The 11,370-nt window shown below is 34.1% G+C and overlaps 1 protein-coding gene across 1 annotated transcript; it reads right to left on the bottom strand.

Annotated features, from left to right (window-relative positions):
• Positions 1 to 1,749: 1,749 nt before the first annotated feature.
• LOC122035264 (potassium channel KAT1-like) lies at positions 1,750 to 4,747 on the bottom strand. Its single transcript, XM_042594679.1, has 9 exons — positions 4,638 to 4,747; positions 4,353 to 4,568; positions 4,031 to 4,247; positions 3,648 to 3,965; positions 3,229 to 3,567; positions 3,106 to 3,138; positions 2,254 to 2,442; positions 1,958 to 2,183; positions 1,750 to 1,856 (listed from the first exon to the last, which is right to left on the bottom strand). The coding sequence occupies exons 1-9, from the start codon at positions 4,745 to 4,747 to the stop codon at positions 1,750 to 1,752; spliced, it is 1,755 nt and encodes a 584-aa protein (XP_042450613.1).
• Positions 4,748 to 11,370: the final 6,623 nt, after the last annotated feature.

The raw sequence follows: 11,370 nt of genomic DNA, 5'->3' as shown, positions 1-11,370 counted from the left end.
CTTTGATGATGCATATAAGGAAATAGTATGGAAAAAAGCCATGAAAGAGGAGATAATTGCCAGTGAAAAAATGGAACTTGGGAGTTTACTCCTCTTCCTCAACATAAAAAATCCATTGACGTTAAATGGGTATACAAGATAAAAATGAATGCAGATTGCTCCATCAACATGCATAAAGCAAGGCTTGTAGTAAAATGATACAAGCAAAAAGGAGAAGATTTTACAAAGGTATTTGCTCCGGTGTCAAGACTTGATATTGTTCGATTACTGATCTCTTTTACAGCTCAAAATAATTGGAAAAATTTTCAAATGGATGTCAAGTCGGCATTCCTAAATGATCTTCTTTAAGAAAAAGTATATATTGAACAACCTCCTTATTTTATTAAAAAAAGGAGAAGAAGATAAAGTCTACATGTTGAAAAAGGCTTTGTATGAGCTCAAGCCATCTCCAAGGGCTTGGTATAATTGCATCAATAATTACTTAAGAAGAATGGTTTGCTAAAATTCCCATTAGAGCATACTCTCTACACCAAATCCAATTCATCTGGAGGCTTTATATTTGTAAGTCTTTATGTCGATGATCTTATTTTTACTAGTAATGATTTAAAGATATTAGATAATTTCAAACTCTCAATGAAGAATGAATTTGAGATTATTGATTTGGAAGAGTTACACCATTTTCTTGGAATTGAAGTTCTAAGATCCCAGCATGGAATTTTCATCACTTAAGAGAGTTATGTAAAAGAAATTTTGAAAAAAAAATCCGAATGGAGAATGTAAATCTAATTTCAACTCCTTGTCTTGTAGGATTAAAGTTGAGCAAGTATGGTGAAAGGAAATTGGTTAATCCAATTATGTTTCGAAGTTTGGTTGGAAACTTAATGTATTTGACTGTTACAAAGCTAAAGTTTACATATGATGTAAATTTGGTGAGTAAGTTTATAGAGAAACCATTCTCTAATGATCGGAAGACAGCAAAAGGAATCCTTAGATATATGAAAGGAACTTTTGATTATGATATCTTCTATAAACAAGTATACTAGTTAATCTTATTGGTTATACTGATAGTGACTTAGCAAGAAGTATCAATGATAGCAAAAGCACATCAGGTTATGTTTTTGACCTTGGAAGTGAAGCTATAGCATGGTGTTCAAAGAAGCAATCTACTATTACACTTTCTCTTACAAAAGCATAATACATTGTTGCTTCTTTTGCATGATGCCATTTACATTGGTTGCATGGAAATTTAGAGAATCTCAAGCATGATCAAGAGGCAAAGGATCCAATTCTTTATGGGAAAACAAAGCATATTCAAATTCAATATCATTTCTTAAGGGAGCTTGTGAACGAAGATAATGTTCACGTTAAATAATGCAGGACCAATAAATAAAATGTTGATATCTTCACTAAACCACTTAGAGGACCTACTTTCACAAAAAATATAGCAAGCTTCGGAATGAAGAGCAAATCAAGTTGGATTGAATTATCTAGTGGCTAATTAAGTTAGCATAATGAGTTAAATTGTCAAGTATATGTATTTAATATAATAATATATTTACGGTAGGAAGAACCAAATTATTTATGGACTTCCTTTGTCATGGCTATATAAGCCAAGTTGTGACATTAAAAACATATTGATAGCAAAAGATACATTTCTAACTTAGTTATATTCCTCTTATAAATTATTATACTCCTCTTCCATCCCCAAATATCACATCTGTCTCCCCTCCAGTGTGTTACTCATCAAAACTATAGCAGAAACAAATGCTCTCCGTCTCTAATGACATCAATGTCTTCGATCTCTGCGTTATCTTGGCTCATCACCTTCGATGGCTCTAGACAGCCAAACTTTTCACCTGTACCAGGCAGAACTAAGTTTAAACACATGGAACTATTATCTGCCCTAGCTTAGTCAAACAAACACTGTATTACACACTTCAAGTCGTCCTTTTCTTGCCTGCAATTTTGAAGATCTCTTCCAAAGAATCCGGTAAGTTGATGAGCTTCCCAATCCGTTCTCTGGCAATGTGAATGACGGCTCGTTTTCTGCCAGCAGCTGAAGTAACAACGCCGTTCGAGCAATATCCTTTGTTGATCTTTTCATGAAGATTTGAGCGGATAGATTTCTGAACTCGTTCTTCTTGAGCAATACTCTTTGTCGATCTTTGTTCGAGTTTCAGTTTCTGCAGAGCGCAAAAGGAGCATGAGAAACTACTTTTGCAGGTTGACGAGAGGGGTTTAGAAATCAGGTACCTCTAAAAGGTTGTTTGCTATGACTTTACTCAGTTCCACATTCTCTCGGAGCATTGTCAAGAATGTAATGCCGCTCAGCCTCAAAATCTGTGAGAGCTCAACGGTGCGTGCAGCATACGGCTGTGGCGTGCCGCCTAGAACTGCTCCCTCCCCAAACACATCTCCTCTAGTGAGCCTTGCGCAAATCTGCTAAAGGGGTAGTTAGGCATATTAAAATAATAGGGAGAAATTAACTGCACCAAACAAACCATCTCCAATGCAAGGTCTGTGAGAGATTTTAAAATAAAAAAAGTTAAATAAAAAAATTCAAATCACTGTAGATATGAGGTTTGAGGTTTATAGTTCAAAAGCAATAATAAAAACTCAAACCTTGTTCTTTTGTATTGAAATTAATGTATATGCATGGAGCCATTTAACTACATGCTATGAATTAGGGCATCTCCATTAATGTAAAATTTATGAGAGGTTTGTAAAATCAAAAAAATTAAATAAAAAGTTTAACCATTATAGAGATGAGGTTTGAGATTTGTAATTTAAGAGCAGTAGTGAAAACACAAATCTGCTCTTTTGTGTCAAATTTGATACAATATGCATGAAGCCATACAACATATGCTATGACATGGATCATAAGAAAGTTCATTTAGAGTTTTAACCATTGAAGATATTTCAATGAACTTTCATATATTGATGTGACATATTAGGATCTTGAAAAGAACTCATTTAAAGTTTTAATCATTGGAGATGTTCCGAGCTTTAACCATTAGAGATGCTTCAATAAGATTTTATAATATTGATATGACATATTAAAATCATAAAAAAATCTCATTTAATGCGGATTGGAGATGCCCTTACTTGTTCACTTCCATCAGTTTTTATTCTCAAATCCTGTAATCAAAGCCAAATACCAATCAGCCCAACTTACAATTAATGGGCGATGAATGTGTAATGAAATCAACTAAAGCTTTCTTTGCTTACGACTGCTCCGGATACCAATACGTAGAGGTGAGTGGGAGCCTCATTTTGCAGTACAACATCTTCCCTCGGAGGGTAAAACTCAGCCTCCATTTTGGGAACGAGTTGAGAGAGGAAGTCGAAGGAAACTCCATGGAAGAGGTAAGCCCGCTGCACGACTGGGAAGAACAAGTTGCAGGCTATGCTGGATCGCATCCCCTCCGGGAGATTGCTCAAAATCTGTTGCTGCTTCAGCTCTTCCGTCTCGAACCTGAAGCAAATGTGGGACAGAATTTGGTTCTTCATTTGCTTCGGCAGCTTGTTCCTCTCTGCAAACTCCGAAGCACTCTGCACTGTGTCCCTCTGTTACAAAATCAGCTACCAGATTATTTAAATTAATCTCCAAAGTTTCATGTAAACCGTGTAGTTCATGAGACACGCACGAAGTTCCGAGTGCTGCTGGTGCAATGGACGATGAGGTTGGTCATGTTGCCGATGATGTACGAAGTCAGAGCGAGAACAAACAGCATGTAGAAGACGTCAAACAGCATTTCCCCAGTGTTCACCGCGTGCAAATCTCCATAGCCAGTGGTTGTTAAGGTCGTTATGGACCAATACATCGCGGTAACATATCTTCTCCACAGGCTCTGCGATCGGAAGTCCTGCATCGCCAAAGCTATCCATGTTCTGCTGGGGTTCGGGTTCCGATCGGCGATCAGATAGTTGAGGCACCCGGCGAAATGCGCGGCGAAAACAGTCACCTGAGCAGCAAAAACTATAAGGCGTGCAATCTGATCTACAAGAAGAGTTTGGAGTGCTAACTCACAGAGACTAGCTTTGTGCATCGAGTCCAGAAATAGTTGAATTTGATATCCTTCTCAAACCTGGAGAACAAGGAACTGACCCTCCAGAGCCGCCATAGCTTGAGCAGATTCAGTATCTTGAATCCAAAATTAACATTGTCATTTCTTTCAAACAGAAAGCTGATCGCATGGAATGGAACAGTAGACAAGAGGTCCAAGATGAACCCGGAGGACAAGTATCTGCAAAATGCCTAGTAATTGGACCTCAACAATATACAAGGTATTAATTAATTAGTAAAACAAGAGACTGTTTCCAGGATTCGAATCCGTGATCTTTTCACTAACCTAGCTGCAATTCTCTTTGGATCATCAACCAAGAGATAGGATCTGGGATCGAGATAAGAAACGAAGAAGGTCAGAACGATATCGATGGCGAACAAGCTGTTCAAGATATGCTCGAGCAACAAGAGTTTTCCAGGCAAGTATCTCAAGAATGCCAGTTCGAAGAGGCAAATCCACGCCGAGTAAATAACAAGCGGGATTAGGAACATCTGCCATGCCCTGAGCAAATAAAAACAGAGTGCTTATTCATTAAATCATCAAATATATTTGTGAGAAAGGTTTAAGTACCTGTAACGTGGATTATAAGGTGAGATTATGAACTTCCTCAGATTAGCCGACGGCGAGAATTCGTCGGAGAAACTGGAGTTGCTGCTGTCGCCGTCGTCGTTGTGGAGCATGCTTTGTATAGTGTTGGATTAAAGATGATCTGTATGTTGTTTATGCGTGGGAGGATACTATTATATGTATATAATGGATTAGAGGGAATAATATGGAATAATTTTATTGGGTTGATCAGGTTATAGAATAAATTTTTATAATTAATAATTTTCTATATATAAAGATTTAACAAAGTATTTGGTCGCGTCTTTCCATATGTGAAATGGATTTTTATGTGATCCACTTTGGTTAATTAAAAATATATATTAATATGATTTTATTCCATAAAAAAATAAAATTGTACTCTGAATATTCGCTTCGTATTTATTAAAGAAAGAAAGAAACTAATTGTACGTGATCCGCTTTTATGTTGGACTCTTTTTTTTAATATATTTTTAAAATTATGCATATTTTACTTGTTTAAAATTTAAATTACTATAGGAATTATTATTTTTAATTAAATAAAATATATGGATATATATATATACACGTAGATATAGGTGTGTAGAAAATAATGTATTTTAAAAATTTAAACCCTAAACTCTAACCGGCGTCACTGAATAAAGGTTCGTCGAATTGTTTTTTTTTCAATTTAAAAATTCATTTTAATAGGGCAAAGATAAAATCGTCTGCTAATTCAAAATTTTATAAAGAAAATATATTACCAGTTATAGCTAGAGTCAGTAAATACACATGTTTGATCAAGTAATTGGATTTCTTCCACAAGAAATTTTAGCTTTAATAACTTAAATAAATGTATTTTTTTTTCTTTTTTTTTTAAATACTGTATATAAATCTGTATGTACAGAGCTTTTTATGTTGATTGGAGTGAAATCAAACTTTGTGTCGAAGCTTGATTTCATTCGGTCGCCTCCAAAGTTATGGTACAACGGTAGGATATTTAGATTATCATCTAGGTATCCGTGGCTCGAGCCTCAGGTATGATGAATTTGTAAGAATTTTCCTCCAAATGGGGCACACAACTAAAGTACACTAGGCTCCTAGGCTATTCGCTGCGAACGCTTCCCGATTTATCCTGGTGGTCGATGAAAACCGAATCGATCATCCAAACTAAATGTTACCCAACCTGATTAATCATTTTATTTTATTGTTAAACATCTATATAGAAACTTTCATTGTAACCTTTCATTTGTAAACTTTTATTGCAAACTTTCATTGCCATAGTTTAAGGAACACACCAATTGTGTGTGTTCGTGCTTGAGACAATTGATTAACGAGTCATTGGATAGCTGACTTCTATATTGATGAAGTCGTCGAATACCGAGGGAAGATTGGCCATCTAGAACGCTTATGAAGATTGAGAAAGAGAGAAACAGTAGAATGGAGGAAGGGATGCCCTGACTCAATTATTCCGATATTCAAATCAGTTTCCAGCAAGGGAGATGGAGAAAAAGAACAGCAAGCGAGAAGATGATGATGGTAGTTTGTGAGAGGGTATGTGCACGCGTGTCTCAACATGTGGAAACAGATGTTGGGTTGTAAGGTTATAAACATAGTTTCACATTGAAAACGCATGGAAAAAACATGAGTTTATAAGAGAAAAAAATATCTCCATTGGCACGAGGTCTTTTGGGTAGAGCCCAAGAGCAAAATCATGAGGGTTTAGGCCTAAAGTGGATAATATCATGTAATTGTGAAGATATCTAAATTCTTTTCGATCCAACAATTGGTATCAGAACATGGGAATAGCAAGGGGGTACTGTACTATAAAAGATCGTGTTAGGGTTAAAGTTAGATTTATTGTTGATTTAATTTTGGAAGGGAAATGACAAATGACAAATGATAACCAAGTGCGATTCCCGATTGGTGAAGTCCAGATGTGAGACATGTTAATGCAGCGGGGGCCCCTTAATTAAAGGGGTGAATTGTCTAAAAAAAATTAACCCTTTCTCTTTCTTTTGATTTGCTTAGACTAGCACAGAATAGTAAAATTGAACAATTAATGAAAAAGAGGCTAAGGAATTACTTTGTTAGAATATAGGTAGTTGTTAATCCAAGGTAAATATAAGCGCACTAAAATTCTCCTTAGTTGAAGGTGGAAAAACCTCTTACACTCTTTGAAAGTTCAGAAAAAGACTAGGAAGGGAATGCACAAGTTGTAGTCCAGTTGTTGAATATTTCATAGCACCAAAGGTCATTTTATAGCCCTTGGGAGATCCTATCCGTGAGTAAAAGACATCTTCAAAAGGGTTCAAGACGCCTTCAAGTGGATAAAATTTTTTCTACAACTCAACGACAACAAATGGTCATTTAAGGTTGACATTGTTCACTGAATGTGCCTTTCAAGCCATTGAAGGTGCCTTGACACTGTTTATGGAAGGTGCCTTCCAAGCCTTTGAAGATACTTTCGGTACTGTTCATGAAAGGTGCCTTTGACACTGCTCATCTGAAAAAGGTTAACTTCACTGTTAACCATTTTTCGCTCCACTCGCTTGGGTGATGCTCTGGGAGCACGGAATTGAGCTCACCGAACTTAACTCCGGCCTTCTCCTCGAGTAGTCTTCCTCCCATGCTTCTCGTCCCTTAGACCGCTGTACGCGTTCTTCTTGTCCACCGGTGTACTTTTCCGTAGTACCTCATCCTTTGAATGCACCGAGCTCGTCAACTCCCTTATTGTGTCATCCTTATCACTGGTTGCGTCTTCCACCCAACTTCTTGTGTTCCTAAATTCCTGCACACTTAAATACAAGGGTCAAATATACATACGATCTAATTTAACTCGGTTGATCACATCAAAACTATCTCTTTTGATATGCATCAACTCGAGTTAGAATTAGGGAAAAACAAGACATAAAATTTAACAAGACGGGAATTTTGTTAAGTACAAAATTACAAACGTACCCCTCCCCTGAACTTAAGTTTAAATTTTTCTCATTTGATGATATCAAAATAAAGTCGGAAAAAGAAACCAATAAAATTTTGAAACATTTCTAAGGGCTAAGGAAGCATAATTCAGAGAAAAAAAAATTTTACAAAAGATTTTTCCAAAAGTCTGAATTAAGATTTAATAATTATATTTGTTCAAATTTAATTTAAAAATAAGTTTAATTCTACAAAAAATTTTGAATTTTTTTTCTTAAAATTCAACAGTATTATATGAATAGGCAAAAAAAAAATTTCAAAAAAAAATATTTTAAGGATTTTAACAAAAATAAAGTATTTTATACAAAAACGTAGTTTTTACCAAATAAATTTTAAAAATAGATTTTTATCCAAATAAATCTCTCAATTTTTTTAAGTATTAACAATAGAATGCATAACTAAAGAAAAAAAAAATTCAAAAAATAAGTTTACGAGAAAGTTTTTTTTTTAAAAATAAGTTTTTTAGGTAAATAATCTATAAAAAAATTATTACTTATCAGTAAACTTAAAGAATAATTTTATAGACACATAACCAACTTTTTTATTAAAAAAAAAAAGAAATTCTAAGAAAAACTCGTACGAAAAATATTTTAAACAGATAACATTCATTTTTGAAAATGAATATTAAAAAATTATATTTCTGTCCTAAAAATCATGCTAATTTTTTTATATGTTCAAAATATAACGGTAAGTATACGAAAAATTAGTTTTTTCAAGATAAGTCTCGGAAAAAATTTTAAATTTTAAATTATAATTTTTAATCAAGAATTAAAAGAAAATTATTTAATCAATGAAAAATTCTAAAAAGTTTATATCAACAGATTATGTATTGTTGCGATAGAAAAAATGAATATTCAAAAAAAATATTTCTTTCCTAAAAATCTTGCTAATTTTTTTATATGTTCAAAATATAACGGTAAATATATATAAAAAAAAAATCAGGTTTTTCAAGATAAGTCTCAGAAAAAATTTTAAATTTTAAATTATAATTTTTAATCAAGAATTAAAAGAAAATTATTTAATTAATGAAAAATTCTAAAAATTTGTATATCTACAGATTATATATTGTTGCGAAAGAAAAAAAATACAAAAATTATGGAAATTAAGTATATGAAATTAATTTTTTAATAAAAATTAAAATACATGCATAATTATTTATTTATACTAAGCAAGATTTGGGAACATAAAATAAATTTTTACCTATTGAGTTAACAAGAAATTTCTTCAGCATATATTTTTGTGATATATTTTTAATTTGACCTTATGAAATTAAAAGTACCAATTTAGGCTTTTATAATTTTTTGAATTATTTGGATTAACACATGCAAAAAAAAATTCAATTCGGTCCTTCAATTTTTTTTATTTTCTTACTTTAATTTTTCATACATTTCTAATGGACATGAATGTGCTAAATTACTTTCAGATCTAAAATTTCTTTTTCAAATTATTATTTTTTTATTTTAATTTTCATAGTGATTTAGACATGAATTTAATACCTTCATAAAGTTGATTTGGAAGAAGTAAGCATACCTCACTTACCATGTTAGCTTCAAAGTTTGAATCTCCCCCTTCACTGGTGCTTTCTTCTGAAGTGGCTCCCCATCGTCGATGCTCTTCTATTGGTGACTTGTCATGTGTGCTAGTCTGGTATACTCTTCAACCTCGGATTCCGATGATGACTCGTCCCATGTTGCCTTTAAGTTGTTGTGCCTTGATTTGGTCGGTTCTTTCTTCTTCTCCTTCGTATTCAGCTTTGGGCAATCACCCTTGATGTGCCATTCTTTATTGCAGTTATAGCATCGAACTCATCTTTTGTTCTGAGTAAACTTCTTAGCCTGAGACTTATTGAATTTATAAGTTTTAATTTTTTTTTAGAATTTTCTTACCACATAAGCCTTTTCGTCTTCTTCAAAAGAAGTGTTGATATCTAACTCGACCCTTCTCATGTAATGACAATAATGAAAATAATCTCTAATTGATTTCAATCAATTATGATTTATTATATTTGGCGCACAATCAGGATCGACATGAATCAAATAGGAAAAATAATATTTCCAAGTCTATTATATTACTATTTTATAATTATTATAATTGTATGCATTATTTAATCTTTCCATTATTGTTTTGAACAATTTGTATAAATAAGTCTATTGGCTTTAGTAATAAGAATTAATCAAAAAGTTTTATATTATTTCTTTCCTTTACTTTTTTTTTGATTTTGACATGGTATCATAGCCATGATCCTTCCTTTTCCTTATCTTCCCTCAAAATTTAGCTTATTCCTTCTTTAATTCCTCTTCCAGCATCTCAATTTCAGCACCAGATTTCTACAACATTAGTCAGCAACAACGTGAACATCTTGGAGTACAACAACAAATTGGAGCAACCCAGAGATCAGCGTACTCCAGCAACATCTAGCAGTCTCACCACCAATGTCCATTCTTGTAAATTTTGAGCAACAACCTCAGGAACTTCAACAACTACACTTCGACGTCACCGGATTCATAGTTTCCACCCAGCCTTGTTGGCACTAGCAACTGTTTCGGCCAAAGGAGACATAGCCTTTTCTTCTAGCCCACAACATCACCTACTTTCTCCTTTATCTGTTGCTGGGAATCGCCACTGCCGTCAGAAAGCAAAGTTCCAGTGCTAGATATTATTTCCAACCACCAAAAAAATTCTTCCAACAATATCTATTACTATCAAGGGACGAGTTCTTTATTTTCGATGTCCGATACTCGACGACATCAATGTGGCTAAAAGCAAAGTTTAGACCGATGTCAAATTTGTCACATTGTTGGTCATACTGGTATTCATTGTTCTAGAAGATCTGATTGGTTTTATAGTCGGAGAAGAAGTCAAATTTATCTCAGAGTTGGACATATTGGTATTCAATGTCCTAAAAGGTTTGACTGAAATTTTGCTAGTGGTCCTGCAGCATTGGGACAACCAACTATTTCACAAAGAGCGCATGCATATTCAAATCGACCACCACATTCTTGGCATTCTATGGCCCAGTCATCTCATTCTAGAGCATTCTCACATTCTCTCTTTCCAAATATAGTTTCATCGACTCTTGAGAACCCAGGATGACATCTGGATTCTGGAGCAACTCATCATTGGGAAGGTGTTAAGAGAATTCTTCGATATCTCAAAGATACTATTCTATATGGTCTTCTTTTATATCGTCAATCTTCACGAGAGTTGATTGCCTACAGTGATGCAGATTGGGGTGGATCTCCCGAAGATAGACGTTCTATTAGTGTATATGCTATATTTCTTGGGCGAAATCTTGTTTCCTGGCTTTTAAAGTTGCAACCTACAGTTTCTCGCTAGAGTACTGAAGCTGAATATAAAGTTATCGCTAACACAACGTCAGAAATTATTTGGCTACAATCTCTTCTTTCAGAATTACATTTTTTTTCCAACCGCTACACCTAAAAATATGGTGTGATAATATTGGAGTAACTTATTTTGCGGCAAATCCTATTTTTCATGCTCGTACCAAGCATGTAGAAATTGATTTTCATTTTGTTCGCGAGCATGTGGCGACTCGACAACTTTCTGTTTCTTACATCTCTATGGAAGATCAAATTGCCGATATATTTACCTAGCCATTATCTAGACAACATTTCACCAAGTTAACACTCAAACTTGACATTGAGGCACTCCCGTTGAGTTTGTCGGGGGGGGGGGGGGGGAATGACAATAATAGAAATAATCTCTAATTAATTTCAATTAATTGGGATTTATTATATTT

The sequence above is a fragment of the Zingiber officinale genome, chromosome 11B (assembly GCF_018446385.1).
Source record: "Zingiber officinale cultivar Zhangliang chromosome 11B, Zo_v1.1, whole genome shotgun sequence".
NCBI lineage: Eukaryota > Viridiplantae > Streptophyta > Magnoliopsida > Zingiberales > Zingiberaceae > Zingiber > Zingiber officinale.
The sequence above is the reverse complement of the archived record's forward strand: the minus strand, read 5'-3'. Positions and strand labels throughout refer to the sequence as shown.